At 35.2% G+C, this 15,879-nt stretch overlaps 2 protein-coding genes across 2 annotated transcripts; one reads left to right on the forward strand and one right to left on the reverse strand.

The window, feature by feature from the left end:
• Nucleotides 1-351: 351 nt before the first annotated feature.
• Nucleotides 352-12,607, forward strand: LOC107601071 (uncharacterized). The gene is made up of 19 exons (XM_016293079.1): nucleotides 352-374; nucleotides 1,720-1,851; nucleotides 2,040-2,183; nucleotides 2,650-2,785; nucleotides 2,866-3,019; nucleotides 3,180-3,316; nucleotides 3,542-3,653; nucleotides 4,082-4,145; nucleotides 4,566-4,772; nucleotides 4,897-5,042; nucleotides 5,149-5,267; nucleotides 6,987-7,111; nucleotides 7,353-7,450; nucleotides 9,890-10,026; nucleotides 10,531-10,655; nucleotides 10,805-10,950; nucleotides 11,162-11,264; nucleotides 11,646-11,782; nucleotides 12,335-12,607. Exons 2-19 carry the CDS (start codon nucleotides 1,747-1,749, stop codon nucleotides 12,453-12,455), a joined length of 2,316 nt encoding a protein of 771 aa, XP_016148565.1. The 5' UTR covers nucleotides 352-374; nucleotides 1,720-1,746; the 3' UTR covers nucleotides 12,456-12,607.
• A 782-nt stretch (nucleotides 12,608-13,389) lies between these two features.
• On the reverse strand, nucleotides 13,390-15,861 carry LOC107601085 (leucine-rich repeat flightless-interacting protein 2-like). Its single transcript, XM_016293108.1, has 6 exons — nucleotides 15,569-15,861; nucleotides 15,276-15,325; nucleotides 15,071-15,191; nucleotides 14,799-14,878; nucleotides 14,583-14,687; nucleotides 13,390-14,484 (listed from the first exon to the last, which is right to left on the reverse strand). The coding sequence occupies exons 1-6, from the start codon at nucleotides 15,591-15,593 to the stop codon at nucleotides 14,377-14,379; spliced, it is 489 nt and encodes a 162-aa protein (XP_016148594.1). The 5' UTR covers nucleotides 15,594-15,861; the 3' UTR covers nucleotides 13,390-14,376.
• Between the last annotated feature and the right edge of the window lie 18 nt (nucleotides 15,862-15,879).

Consider the following 15,879-nt stretch of genomic DNA (forward strand, 5'->3'; position numbering starts at 1 on the left):
CAATACTTTAAACAATATAGTAAATCAGTAGTAAAAATATAATTACATGAACAAACATATATATATATATATGTACTACTGATTTACTATATTGTTTAAAGTATTGAAAATCTTTCAGTATTGTGTTTTCCAAGATAACATAAGTAAATTACTCTTATATGTTGATGTTTTTTCCCCACAGAGGCAAAGAGTATAATTATGTTGACAGACTAAGTGAACTTGGAATCACTGAGGATTCAGTTCTACAGTTCTTTCTGTCATCGTTTGATAATGAGAAACCAAGTCCAAGTCTTTTCTTCCAAAAAGATGTCTCACCCTCAGTGAAGCAAACACAGAAAGGCCTAAGTGTTTTTCTGTCAACGCTGTATGCCATTGTATGTTAAAATACTATAATTTCTATTTCGTCAAGGTCTGATGCTTGCTTATCTAGAACCTGGGTCGCCTAGAATGGGTGAATCCAAATTGCAAACGATTCACAAATGCAGCTTCATCCACAAAGGTTTATTCAAAAAGTTCCAAAATCCCAACAACACAGCAGTTCAAAAACACAGTCCAACAGAAAAAAGTCTAAATCAGTCCATAAACCATGTTGGTATATGTGGTTCACAGGGACTCTCCATAGGAGTAATGGTTTTTATACTGTACAAACTGTATTTTCTATCCCCTAACCCTACCCCTCACACAAAACATTCTGCTATTTTAGATTTTCAAAAAAACTTTATTCTGTATGATTTATAAGCTTGTTTCCTCATGGGAACCAAAAAATAAAAAATGTCCCCACAAGGTCCAAATTTACTGGTATTACTATACTTGTGGGGACATTTGTTCCTCATAACATATAGGGAATACCAGGTACACACATCACACACACACACACACACACAAATTAAATGCAAAAGACAAAGAGCATATGACACCAGAATGGTGAGGCACAGGTTACAATAGTATTCAAACAAGAAAAATCATTTAAATTGTCTCCATTTGGTGGTTAACATGGTGAATAGTCCCAGATACTGACATGTTCTCTTGCAGGATATTTTTCAAGATTCACTTTCAAGATTCTCTGGTATTTAAACTGTACACAGGACTCCTGTGTATCTATCAGGAATCCTGGGGCTGTCACTTCTCTGATAGTGATGGAAAGATTTTGAGCAAGATAAAAAATGGTTTGTAAGAGGAATGAGAGGAGCAAGAAGTGGTCTGTAACATCAATGTATATTAACTGCTAGAACTCAAACACCATTCTTTGAATCTTATCAAAGAGTTTCATTTCAGTTAACACTGGAATATTAGTCGACACAATCAAAGAAGTGAGTCTAATTTAGAGTTCTTTAATTCTGCTCCTTAGGATCCATTGTCCTATAGTTTAGCTCCAGCCCTAAAAAAAATAAACAACTGTGGCCAATCATGTTAGTGTTATTTATATAGTCAAAGCTACGCGATAGCTTTTGCTTGTTTGAAATGCTTGTTTCATTATTTATTTGGTTAGTTATTGGGTGAGTTTTGATGTTGTTAGAGACATTCACACTGATAGGATGATCAACTGTATCTATGGGCATGCCGGTTCTCAAACCATGAGAACAGTAGAGCCAACAATGCAATAGTATCCATCTGTTTCTTGACAGCAGTTTTGATGCCAGCAGCTCCAAACTTCAGATAAAACATATTGCTTTATTTTTCAGTGCAACTAAGATTTTCTGTATTTTGTCCTATTCTTAGAAACATAGACACTGTGGAGAAGAATTTATGAAAGTGGTTGCATATATTCGGAGACTAAGTGGATGCAATGCTTTGGCTCAAAGTTTATTCCAACTGATCTGTGGGAACTTGCATGTAACTAGAAACCAAAAGGTAGGCTACATTTTGTATAATAAAAAGCGTGTAAATTATTTAAAGAATGGGGTCGAATCTTAAATGTATTTATCTTAGTAATTTTCACACGCTGATATAAAGTGAATTATTATCATTGCAATATTATCCATTAAATATTTAAGTCTAATCATAAATCTTAAAATAACTCCTTTATATTTTCATTTCAGATTGCAGTTGTTGAGGGTCTTTATTTTCTTTTCCGAGAGTTGCTACCAGGTCTTAATGAAAGATCAGGCCCAAAGGTCATTGAAGATGGTGATGTTTTTGAAAATGCAAATATCTGCTGGGCTTACTTGATTGCTCAAGGACAGGTATGTTTGCAGTTTTTTTTTCTTGACACAGCATATCATACATCAGATAATAATCGGTTCAGGAACAATTTTTCATTCCAGTAGCATGGAGTACAAGTACTGCAGCCTATTTCCCAATAACCAGACAGTAATGTGCATCTTAAATGACCACATGAACTTTATACATTTCACAACTTTGGATAACATTTGTGACAAATATTAAATAAAGCAAAAAGATGAGTTCTTTATCACACGTGACATTTTTAAAAGATAGATGATTCTGTTTTGAAAAAGTATATACAATTCATATTATTAATATTGCACAAAAAACTTTATCACTAAAAATATACTGCCTTGGTCTGTGTTATGTTCATAGATACTAGATTTGCAGTGATGGTAGCAGCCACTCTAAAAAGAAAATAAAGTTTACTAAAATTTGCTAATTGAAAACAATTCCATTTGATCATTTTTTGGTTGTTTCTACCAGAATGAGAATAATGATCTGGAGAACTATGCTACAGTATCCTTAAAGGCTTATTCTGGCCAGCGGCTGTCTGAGCCAGTGAGAGTACCAGGGACACCAGAAATATTTGATCGGTCATACATACTGGAAAAAATCACTGGTAAAAGCTGGAACTGACATGCTTGTTTTACCATCATCAATTTATCACCACATCCATAATGCTGTGAGCTTTTATTTTAGATGGTGTAAAAATTCCAAACTGTGATGAGGTGAATCTACTGGAGTCATCGATTCAAAGAGCTACAGATATAGAGAAAATTTTGCTTAGTCTTCCAGCATCATTTGATAGGTTTCCATTATGGATCTCTTATAACAGCACCCCACAAGGTTGCAAGTATGTCATATTTAGGAGTCTTGAAAAAAAAACTATAATTACATAAATTGTTTATATTATAAATATAAATGTATTTTAATCTAAATATTGTATTTTAATAATAATATCATATTTGATATGTAAAACAATATTAAATGTTTATACAAAATGCTTTTTAAAGCTTTCAGATTGAACAGAAGAAAACATTTTCAGACATGTTTGAGGATGTCAAAGAGTACAGTCACTTGATTGTCACACCACCCCTGCAACTGGCAAATATGGGAATAGAGGGACCTCTGCTGGTGTATCCCAGTGAAGGTCCAATTTTTTATGTTTTGAATGTTAAAAGCTAGACTGTTTAATCAATTGATTTTACTGTAAATATAAAAGATAAACAATATCAATAGGAGATTTGCAATTAAGTTTCAGTTGCCCTACTACCTGGGTGTTAAAAACCTAATAAGATTTTTTTTTCCTTTTTATATTTAGCAAAATATTTCAGTGTAGACATTCATTCTGATCTAACATTATTTATCTGTATAGATAATCTAGGTGTTTACTTGAACAAAAACAAGGCAGACCGGTATGAGATTAAGGTTTTCGACTGTCTTTCTGGAAAAGAGACCACAAAAAATGTGAATGATCTGGCTAGAATGTAAGTATATCTACAGTTTAAGAGCTTTCCCCCATAAATAAAAGACAAGGGCTATATGTATATATTTACAGTACTTTGATAAATTCTAATAATGCTGGAATGTCTATTTGTGTTTTAGTCTGTGTGATCCTGCCCACTGTTTTAATTTGCCAATAGTATATCTTTATAAGTATTTGGCAGTAAACTAGGGTACTTTACTGCCAATTTAACCAATAGCCAGCAAATAAACACATTAAACATAATAAAAACATTGAAAAGCTTCTACATTAGCTGATCAACTTAAAGGCTTGTGTATTATATTATATATATTAAATTGATTTCAGTCACTTCATGACTGAGCAGCTCATTTAAACTTTTATATTTGTATGGTTTACAGTACAAATTGTATAAATAATAACTTTCTCCTTTTTCCAACCTTACCCAATCAGACTCAATGATACCAGAACTGACAACATTGTTGAAGTCAGTAAAACCCCTAAAGAGGCAGTTGTGGTAAGTACTAGAGAGGTACTAGAGAAGCTTTTGCAACGTTTACAACACTTTCAAACAGCTATAATCCCTAACTGTACCAGGACACAGCAGTTTGGTACATGCTTACTTTTGATCACCAATTGGCCACAACATACTCTGTGCTGAAAAAGTAATAAATCCTTTCACAATACAGTTTTGAGGAAATATAAAAGAAAACCTTTTATTCACATAAAGGTGTTAAAGACTCCGAGAAATAGACTTATTTAATCAGATTTGAAATCATTATTTTTGCATGTTCACCTATAAGCATGAAGTGTTGAATCATTTCAAAGCTCAATGGTTTCATAAAGTAATTATACAACATCCATATATAACTTAAAGTACATCATTTACATTAACAAACAAGCTAATGCTAAATTAATTAATTAATGCTCCTATCAGGTGCTTTTTGATTCAAGTTCTTCAATGATGGAAGAATGTTATGACACCGCAAGTCAAATGAAGCGCATTGATGCTGTCAAGCAAATCTTTGACAGCTTTGCAAACCGAAGCATGTCATATGATTTTCAACATGTCATCTGCCTTGTGATGTTTAACGACAAAGTGAAAACTATTCTTAAATTCACAGAAAATTTGGAAACCTTCAAGGTATTTTTGTCCTGATTATTACACCATTACCACAATTAAAGAAAAAAAACTTAGTAGTAATGATAAATGCTATTTCTGTACTTTTTGAATCAATAATGTATTGCATATTATTTTTTACTTGTAGAAGCAAGTGCATGCTATTGAAGCATCTGGGTACACTAGGCTATATGATGCACTTGTTCGTGGTATCTCAGAGCTTGACAATATCAAGAAAAGATTTCCAGCTTGCAGATGTCGCATCTTGTGTTTGACAGATGGCAATGATTTCAGGTGTGTGTATTTGTGTATCTATTCCTATACTACTTGAATCGATGGTCTTAAAATGTTACTACACCAACTAAAATGATTATGATAATGTTTATTGTCTAATGTACAGTTCCATGAGTAATTCAGTCACCATTGCCAGAAAATTGATGGACAGCAATATTGTGGTTGATGCAGTTATTGTTGGCAAAGCAGATAACACTGTTTTACATGGAATCAGCTATGTAACAGGTTTGTGTGTTTGTATTAACATTTTTCTCTTCTAATCATTTTCAAGGCACAAAATTAACTCAAAATACTATTGTTTTTTATTTGAATTATTATATGATTTTTATGGGTCTATTTTATAAATATATTTGGTCACACTACTATCAAACCTAAGGCAAGTTATTAAGTTTTTCCCATACATTTTATATTAAATGTTTTAGTATTTTCTGTAAATAACAATACAAGTTGTAAAATGGATTTTTGGTAAACAAAAAGAAAAGAAACTTCCATAACCATAATTGCTTTTGACCTCAGTTCAGGACAGACTGTTGCTAGTTAAGGCCTTGAGACTTTATTTGTGGTCGGTTTAGCCTAAAAGTGTTTAGCCTATGAGTATGTTTGTCTGATTTTAGAGTAATTTATAGGCATTTATAACTCACATGCTTAGCTAAAAAAAGAAAGAAAATTGTGCCAATGAGCAAAGATTTTAAATGCAGGATCCAGTCAAGCAACTGCCCTTGAAATAAATGGGAATGCTGACATATTGTAATGAAACTGCATGTTGACATGAAGGTAAAGGATCCAAATGCAGTAGTTTATTGAATGGGTAATCCACAAACCTAATCCAAAGGCAGGCAAAGGTCATATACAAATAGGCAATCCAAAACAACGACAGAGTAAGGGGCTGACGCAAACAGAGTAATCCAGAAAACATGCAGAACAACAAGACCGGGAAGCAAGACACAGTGTACAAGGCTTAGAATTGCAGCAATGACACAAACAAGACTTAGCAATGAATGAGAGTGAGAACCGAGCTTATATAGGGTGAGCTAACAATGCTAATGAGACACAGGTGCAAACAATGAAAAAAACAAACAAACAGGAAGTGAATGGTGGATGTGGAGCCGGAAGTGCCTAGTATTCTGGTGATAGGGTAGTCGTGGCCTAATGGTTAGAGAGTTGGACTTGTGACCTAAAGGCTGAAGACAAACCTAATCCAAAGGCAGGCAAAGGTCATATACAAATAGGCAATCCAAAACAACGACAGAGTAAGGGGCTGACGCAAACAGAGTAATCCAGAAAACATGCAGAACAACAAGACCAGGAAGCAAGACACAGTGTACAAGGCTTAGAATTGCAGCAATGACACAAACAAGACTTAGCAATGAATGAGAGTGAGAACCGAGCTTATATAGGGTGAGCTAACAATGCTAATGAGACACAGGTGCAAACAATGAAAAAAACAAACAAACAGGAAGTGAATGGTGGATGTGGAGCCGGAAGTGCCTAGTATTCTGGTGATAGGGTAGTCGTGGCCTAATGGTTAGAGAGTTGGACTTGTGACGTAAAGGCTGAAGGCACATGGCTGCCCAGTGCTCCGGGTGTGTGTTCACGGTGTGTGTGTGTTCACTACTGTGTGTGTGTGCACTTGGATGGGTTAAATGCAGAGCACAAATTCCGAGTATGGGTCACCATACTTGGCCCTTGGCCACACGTCACTTCACTTCACTTCACTTCACTTTCACTTTCATGATTCCCTATGGCTGGGGGAATGAATCCTGGGCTGGGATCTTACACTTTGGGCACTATAGCCTCCTTGCACTAGACAGATCTGAGTTTAAACTGCTGTAGTTAAAAACTCAAAGAAGTGTGCACTTGTTGATGAAATCTATTTTACTGACTAAATTATTTCAACATTGAAAGAAGCTGACAGATCACTGTGGCTTTCTCTGTTGATTTTAGGTGGATATTGCTTTAAGCCTGAGAATGCAAAAGTTGCCCTTAGGCTATTAGAAACTGAAACTGTCTTGTCAATGGAACTGAGGGCAGAGAGAACAAGGGTACCTGTGTCTTCCATAAAAACAGAGGTATGAAGTAAAAGTCATGAGCTGTTACCTACCTTACATTACAGGTAATGGATATTGCTATATTTTTAAATGAAAGTCTCTCTTTTAAATTTAGCCTGTACAGCCTCAGAATACTTGTACATCTGATAAAGAACCAAGGATTTCTGCAAATAACTGCAGTTATTGTGAAAAATATATATCACCATCAATATTACTACAAGATTAGAAATTAAGATTTTCTTCTTTCGTTTGTTTTAAATAGGAAGACTTGACCGAAATTTTTGCTACCCATGGCTACGATGAGAGACCAGAAATTAAGCTTCCTGCTCAAATCACCGAAAAAGTGGCCAGGACAGAGAAGTATTATTGAGTGTCCACAAATTCAGACTACAAGTCCACTATTTATTTATTTATTTGTTTATTTTAAATATCACACAAACAGGAGTGTGATATGGCTCTATCCACTTGTTAAGTCATGACATATCAAATACTGTTTCCAGGTCCAAGCCTTTACTCTGTTTCATGTGTGAATACTATTCATTTATAGTTAAGCTTTTAAAAAGTCACAGGGTTCTTTTAAGATCTAAAATGGTATTTGGACCCAGAAAAGTTTGCGTGATATACTTGACAAAAAATGGCCATGATCACAGTCTTGTTGATATAGAGCCATATTGCTCATCTTTGGTATCTCCTTTGTAGGCATCTTGAGTAAAACAGCCCCATATTTAACGAAGCACATACAAAACACCTGAACCAAATGTGATGCGACCTGTTTTCAAAAAGTGCAGAAGTTCTCTATCGTTACCTCAGGCCGCATTGCTTGTCGGTTGAGCCTTGTGATCAAATAAAGCAATATGCCTCAAAAAGCCTTGGTTTACAGTAAATTTAGAACATATAAGTGCCGTTGTTAGGCACGACACGAAGCAACAAAAAAGAGTTATCAGGCCTGTGAAACAAAACCAGTCAAAAGGCTATTCAAAACTAGCCCAATCATGTTTTTTCCCCAAGATTTTCCCCTCTATCTGTGGTCCCCTCTCTCAAAATCGCACTCTGGGGAATGTCCTTCAGAATGGTTTCCAAGCAACACAGAGACACAATGGCGCATTAATACCGAAGTAATGAGGTCACAGGTGTATGTTTCTAGAGTAGAGCTGTGTTCATTGCATGTCGTAATTACTGTAATTTCGAGATACTGTAACAACACATGACATTCTTCTCTGAGCTGTTCCAGGTCCTCAGACTCGGAATTATGTATTTCTATGGCAACACTATGGTAACTCCATTTCTATGGTAACCATTCACATGCTTGCAGAACTCGTACTTGAACTCGTGTAAATTTTAAAAGATTTTAAAAATTGCAGTGTACTTTTGAGATCTGAAATCGTGTTTGGACCCAAAAATTGTAACACGTAATGTCAGACTTGACAAATTGATATAGAGCCATATTGCAGACTGCAAGTGTGATACTGCTTTTGCCGCCTGACCACCACAGATTGCCTCTGAGGATGTGGAACAGCTCCGAGTAGAACACATGTGTTATCTCAGAATAACTATGACATGGCATGAACGCAGCCTGTCCATGTCCTCAAATTTAGAATTATGAGTTTCTATGGCAATATCAAGATCAATGGCACCTAAATGAATCTGGGGCAGTCAGGTGGTACAGCTCTCAGAGCATTGCCAGCTTTCAAGTTATAATTATGAGTTCTATGAGGACGTGAACACTTTGGCATTGATAGTGTTTCCAGAGAAATGCATAATTTCGAGTCCTAGGACTTGAGACAGTTCCAAGTCACGTGTTGTCATCTTGAAATTATGGTAATTACGACATGGCATGAACGCAGCATAATTTACAATGGCTTCCAATATGGCTCAACCAATCTGCAGAACTCGTACTTGAACTCGTGTAAATTTTAAAAGATTTTAAAAATTGCAGTGTACTTTTGAGATCTGAAATCGTGTTTGGACCCAAAAATTGTAACACGTAATGTCAGACTTGACAAATTGATATAGAGCCATATTGCAGACTGCAAGTGTGATACTGCTTTTGCCGCCTGACCACCACAGATTGCCTCTGAGGATGTGGAACAGCTCCGAGTAGAACACATGTGTTATCTCAGAATAACTATGACATGGCATGAATGCAGCCTGTCCATGTCCTCAAACTTAGAATTATGAGTTTCTATGGCAATATCAACATCAATGGCACCTAAATGAATCTGGGGCAGTCAGGTGGTACAGCTCTCAGAGCATTGCCAGCTTTCAAGTTATAATTATGAGTTCTATGAGGACGTGAACACTTTGGCATTGATAGTGTTTCCAGAGAAATGCATAATTTCGAGTCCGAGGACTTGAGACAGTTCCAAGTCACGTGTTGTCATCTTGAAATTATGGTAATTACGACATGGCATGAACGCAGCATAATTTACAATGGCTTCCAATATGGCTCAACCAATTATAATTAAGGAATCAATATAGCCATGCTTTTTTTTTTCTTTCCTGTAATGGTTCAGATTTATACTTCCCCTTCCAAAATTTTCACTGCCCACCACAAAAGTAAATAATAATTTAATCTGATACATGAAGACAATTGTTATTATTTAGAAAACACTTATATGGTTCTTTTCTTTAAAGAAATTCTAGTAAAAATGAATTGTTCTAAATATTCTAGGAAAGTAATAATTTTAAAGAGACTTTTAATTCATGAATTCAAGGTGTAGAAACGCTTAAAAAGTTATAGGGAATATTATGTAATTCTTTTTATTCTACATACTAATATACAAATAATTTCCTTATTAGTGTACTAAAAAAGAAGATACGGGAATCCAAGTCAGGCCGCTTCATGGAGAAAGATAAACGGATCTTAGAAGAACTGAAGAGTCTTCACTGTGATCCCCATCCATACTGTTCTGTGTATCCCTCAGAAACCGACCTCAGTAAGTATGATTAAATCTGCTTTTATGTAGTGGTCAAAATAAGACAGTTCATGCTATTTCTCCTGCTTTTAGATTTTCATGCATGAACTGTACCAATAGTTCCTAACATCAGTAATTGTGAATAATTTGATCAATAATTAAACAATAATGAACAATATCAGTAATTGGGGGCATGTGGGGGGCATACATTAAACTAGGTTGCTTACATATCTTTACAAAACAGTCCTAATGTTTTTGATACTTGACTCTTGAAAATGAAACATAGTCTAATATATGTACTCACCACCTTACAATTTCTGTTTGTGGGTAGAAGCTTCTTTGATGTAGATTGCCCATAGACAGTCATAATCCTCAAAAACCTGGCAACGCATTAATTGGTTTGCATATCTGTCACTTCATCAGATAGTGTCGGTTGCTTCCTCTAATTAAATGAGGTAGTCAAAATTACACATTTAAGTATGTTCAATAAAGTTGCTGTCATTATGTATTTAAAATATATTTCAGCTTTTTGGAGGATTGTCATGAAAGGACCTCCAGAAACCCCCTATGAGAATGGAACCTTTGAGCTGTATTGTCAGTTTGGCCATGATTATCCAGTAAAGCCACCTGTTGTACGGTTCTATACTCCTGTATCCTTGAGCCTTAGTACTGTCACGGTAATTTTCATAAACTGATTTCTGTTTTTCCATTAATACATTAAGAGTAAAGCATAGAACACTTTAGAAAAAAGTATTTCTCTAGCATTTTGTACTCTATAAAATCCTTAACTGCAGTACAGATTTACCATTGCAACATCAACAGTGTGGGAAGGATTTGCCACAACATATTTGATCGAAACTACTCAGCTGATGTCACTATGAGAGAGATCTTGGATGCTGTATATGGACTTCTGATACTCCCAGAGGCTGACGATCCACTAGACAGGTAGCCTCCTTCTTCACCTGGTGTTTTTTTCATTTCCACTTTAAAACTCTAAACGTTTTTTTATTATTTAATGGACTTAACAAATCTGATATAATCAGAACATACCACAGACAGAGATTAAAGTCCATTTAAGTTGAAAAATGCATTACATTATTTATTTAGCGTCAATCTGATTCTGTACATGTATTTTTGTCCACTATCGTATTGTTAGCATATTAGCAGAGGAATTCCTGACTAGCAAAGAACTCTATGAGCAAGCAGCTAAAGATGACACTGCAATAAATGCACATCAGTCCATGGAATCCATTGAAAAGGTAAAATATTTTTCATTTCATTATTACCAACAAACTTAGCCCAGAGTTTTTGGTCATAGAGAACTCATGTTTCTGAATTTTGAAGGACACTTAAAATGTCTTAAGAACAAATAAAAATATATATTTTTGAAGTGGGATTAGAAAAGAAAAGTACTTGAGCAGCCCCTAGGTCAACATTTCAACAGGTTAAAATTGTAAATATTTTATAACGTATAAATCTGAGCTTTGTACACTTGTAGTAAATTAAATTGTGAATCATTTCTGTATGCATATATTTGTTAGGATATTATCCTGTTTTATGATAATAGTTATAAAAAACATTACAACTTTATGTAGGTATGTATGTATTTATTTATTTTTGCATTTCAATCTGTTTTTCAGCAATATATAGGTGAGAGCGATGTTGAAGTGCCTCCTCATCTGGTATGTCCTTTGTCAGGGAAGATGTTCATTGATCCAGTCAAGGCCAAAGGTGGATATGTGTATGAGCGAAGAGCCATTGAGGAACATCTTAAGACGTAAGTTTCAGTGGATTAGTCTCTGAAAAAGTTGAGATTTATTCATAAGTGTGGTTTACAATTTATTTGTGTTAGTGCATTGAGAGTAACTGAGTTAGATGCTCAGAATTGTGCAGGAATTGTCTCTCGTGGTTCTTACTGTTAATGTGGAGTTGCATCATCGAGGTACAGCAAAAGTCTTGGAAAGTGATTTTATTCCTTGAGGAAATATTATGGTATATCAAGGTGCCATTCACCCACTTTCTAAATGAAACTAAGATTTGCAAAAGGGGTGTCAGGCAGAGGGTGATGGTGAACATGAGTAACAGGGTTCCTCACTAGACAGAGGCCCACAAACAAGCTATTTTCATAAGCCATGATATTATCATAGCAACATTATATGGTAATAAAATGCTATTAGAAAGGAAGTTGTCTTGCATGCTCATATAGGAGGGATCTGATCTACCTGTGGTGGTCAGCAAAGGAAGTTCCTTGCTTTAATATTGTCTTCTATATTGAGGAGGTTTATATAGTAATAAGATAATAACAGATTTTCTTTTTAAATTGTTGCAGGAACAATAATGATCCAGTAACAGGGAAGGCACTTAGTTGCACAGATCTTACTCAAGATAAGAACGTGAAAAAATCTGTTGTGGAGTATCGTTCATCCCAGATAGAGGAAACAGATTGCTAAATGAAGTAGATACTGTTTTGGCAGAGATTCAACTGCACTATAACAATCACACAATCCTCTATCTATCATATGCATCCCTCATTCATTCAAATTTTACAGGTATACAAGAGAGGTTATTATGGAACCTTGGATTATGGAATCCTCCGCAAGATTAAAAAAAACAAAAAAACAACAACTCACAATTCTGATATTTTTTGTGCAATTTTGAGATTTTTCTCAGAAATTGACGTTTTTTATTTTTAATTCCATGGCAGAAATGGTCTTTCATAGGTTATTGCATACTGAAATATAAATATATAAAATTTTCAATTTCCTTTAAGAAAATTACATTAAAGAAATGTCAACTGTAAGAACAGTTAAACAGATATTCAAATTTACATTTAATGTTATAAATGTATTTTACATTTCAAAAACATCACTCAAATATTATTAGCCTTATCATATACAATTAAATTAACTGGTATGTATGAGGGGAAGAGTTGCTATTATATTTTACTAATGTTATTTGGGTTTAAAGTATATTAAATATCCATTTACCAATGTCAACCTGTTTGTCTTGCTGCGTTTATATGTATTCTTTTTTTTTTTTACAATACCAGGCACAATACATGAGACAAACACACAGAAATGTCTCAAATATGTTAAAATATGTAAACATTATGTGTATATATGTTCTAGCTTAATTGAATCTGGCTCAGTTTATACTCAATTTTACATTTTAAAAATTACTTTTGACAGGTCAGAAATCCATGAGGCAAAATTATCTCTAATAATTGACTTGTGATATTCTTTGTCACAAAATATTTATTTCAAATACATACATAGTATGTAGTTCACAGTACCCTGACTCTCCAGTGTTGGTCTGTTTTGAAGGCATATGCTAAGTGAATTTATATATAGACTACAGACAACTTTTTAAAATTAAAATGGACATTTTATTGCAGATCATAACATAACACTTCAGTTTTCATAAAGTTAACCTATAAATGGTTTAAAGCATTGTAAACAGGGTGGGGCCGCCTCTCATCGGGGATGGTGATAATAAATGGTATTTGTGATCACAACAGTCTTCAGCAATTAATGCACCAAAGGTTGCTGCTCAGCCTGAAATCCTTGAACAACTTCCTGATTTATGTGGTTCAGTTAGGGTTGAATTTCACCATCAATGCAACAACAAAATGCACTAAGAATCAGTATTCATCCTCATGTATGTCACATCAGTCTTTCTGACATGTTAGGAAGCCCCTTATAGACAATTCATTAGAGGAAACACATAATTAAAAGAACACAGATGGCAACAGCTGTAAAACTACTCAAGAACCTTTGGCTTCAGGTACATATGGAAGATCTAGTCGACTCAACTAGTGATAATTAAATATATTTTAGAGTGGAACACATGAAAGCATCAAACACGCACAATCATACATACTTGTCTGTCTTGTCTTAGTGAAGCAACGGGTGTCTTTATCTTTAATCAAACAAATGACCACCCAGACATCCTAGATCTGGACAACATGTCCTGATCTTCACATTCAGAATTTCAAAGAGTAACTTTTAAGATCCTTCTCCAAATAATCTCGGGAAGCCTTGCACATTACGCTTGAATCAATTCAGTCACAGCAAGATTCAAATGTGACAATTACCATTCTAACTTTTTGAACTACAGTGTTTGTGCATTTGAATGAAGCAACACTAAGAGTCCTCCTGCATCCTTCAGAAAGTCCTGACTGGGTTCTCCAAAGATGAAGAACTCAAGCTAAATGGATAAATAGGAGGAAATGGCACGGTTGCAGAATATAATGTATCACGGTTCTCATGAGCTTGTTTATAGTTTTATTAACTTTGCATAAGGTGCAGAATGATAGGAAATGCCCATTGGGAATGGTGATTTTGGGCAGATTATGGGGCAGATCTGAAACCATTAGGGAGTTGTTGCTGTTGCCCGGCCACTCTTCATCTTCTCCAGCCTTTTCGAGAGATGGCTGTTACTGGACTCCAACTCTTCAATCTTGTCCAGTGCAGAGCGTAACTACCATGAAAAAAAAAGTTGCGCAAGCTATTCGTTTTATTGTATGTACATATAAGTAGAACTTTTTTTAACAAAAGCAGACTATTTGACTATTGTACCTCACGCTGCAGTTTGCGTTTTTCAGCTTTGAGTTCGTCCTCCACCTTCTCTGCATTTTCAGATGCGGCTTTGTAACGGGTCACCTGACCCTCGAGCCTTGTGACCTACAAAATGAGTTAATTAAAACAACTTCAAATGTTATTTCACGATTTCATATTTTAAAAGGGTAAAATGTGTTACAATTATTAGTAATAAAATATATTAAAGGAACTCACATTCTGTTCATGTGCTGTGACTTCTTGCTCTGATTTGACAAGCTTAAATCTGAGGTCATTGACTTGTCTGTTGGCATCCCCTGAAATAAGGAACAATTACACATTTCTCAACATCTCAGGCTGAGGGTCTTACATGCTGAGGGTCTTACATGCTCTGGCAATAAACCAAACCTGTTAAAAATTATTGCTAACAATGTAATGAATATTGTGAGCTGTAGAAAAGTTTCTAAAACGTTTGCACTGAAGCTGACTGAGTGCAGGCAGTTTCTTACTCTGTATATCCATGATGTTGGAGTCAGCGCCATTCTCCAGCACATCTCCCTCTGGGCTGGACACGTCCTCTATACCATTCTTCTGTTTCTTCTGCTCAAGTTGACCTTTCAATCTCTTAACCTGAACAGAATAAAACAGAAAATCTTACTTGTAATGGCACAAAATGAGGACAAAGTCAATGTAAAGTAACTGCCAGAAACACACCTGCTCTATTAAGTTTTCCCTCTCATCAACAAGTTTTCGCAAGCGAATTTCTGAAAAGCGAGTTCAACAGATAGACAATTAGACAAAAACCAACATAATTTTTTCTTGCAGTTTTTTTTTTTTTTGGGAAAGACAACTGTATATCCACGTCAATGTGATAAGCACTTTTGGCTACATTCATACATTTTTAACAACTACAGTTAAACATTTAAAACATGTCCTTTGCAATAATAAAATATTACATTCTCATTTTAAAACAAATTCCAAAGTTAGACAGGAAACATTTCACATACCAGGGGTGGGAGGAGCCAAAGGCATGGAGGGGGAGGAGTCAGGGCATGCAAAAAGTGAGGCTATCCTATGCTGGGATGTGAATGATGAGGATGGACAACATGCAGAAACTTCAGTGACATTAGAGGCTTCAGCCTCATGTAGTCAAATCTCTCAGCGTTCACTCAATCAGTACATCTACTACATGTCAGTGTTTTTCATGATGTGAGCTTACTTGAGGTTATGCGATGAGTGTGTGACGTACTATAATTCATGTCCTAAAAATGAAAACTGTCACGATTAAAAATAAATCAATATTTTTAAATCATTAAAA

Source organism: Sinocyclocheilus grahami, unplaced genomic scaffold (genome assembly GCF_001515645.1).
Source record: "Sinocyclocheilus grahami isolate Dianchi unplaced genomic scaffold, SAMN03320097.WGS_v1.1 scaffold298.1, whole genome shotgun sequence".
Lineage (NCBI taxonomy): Eukaryota > Metazoa > Chordata > Actinopteri > Cypriniformes > Cyprinidae > Sinocyclocheilus > Sinocyclocheilus grahami.

What these genes read in the sequence shown, in the direction of transcription:
- LOC107601071 (XM_016293079.1), top strand. Translation starts at nt 1,747, where the DNA reads ATGAAAGTGGTTGCATATATTCGGAGACTAAGTGGATGCAATGCTTTG. An exon ending in TGTCTTCCATAAAAACAGAG is followed by an intron (nt 7,112 to 7,352) that starts GTATGAAGTAAA and finishes TGTTTTAAATAG; the next exon opens with GAAGACTTGACCGAAATTTT. An exon ending in TCCCTCAGAAACCGACCTCA is followed by an intron (nt 10,027 to 10,530) that starts GTAAGTATGATT and finishes AATATATTTCAG; the next exon opens with CTTTTTGGAGGATTGTCATG.
- LOC107601085 (XM_016293108.1), bottom strand. Translation starts at nt 15,593, where the DNA reads ATGCCTTTGGCTCCTCCCACCCCTG. An exon ending in TTTGGCTCCTCCCACCCCTG is followed by an intron (nt 15,326 to 15,568) that starts GTATGTGAAATG and finishes CTCGCTTTTCAG; the next exon opens with AAATTCGCTTGCGAAAACTT. An exon ending in AACGCAAACTGCAGCGTGAG is followed by an intron (nt 14,485 to 14,582) that starts GTACAATAGTCA and finishes TTTTCATGGTAG; the next exon opens with TTACGCTCTGCACTGGACAA.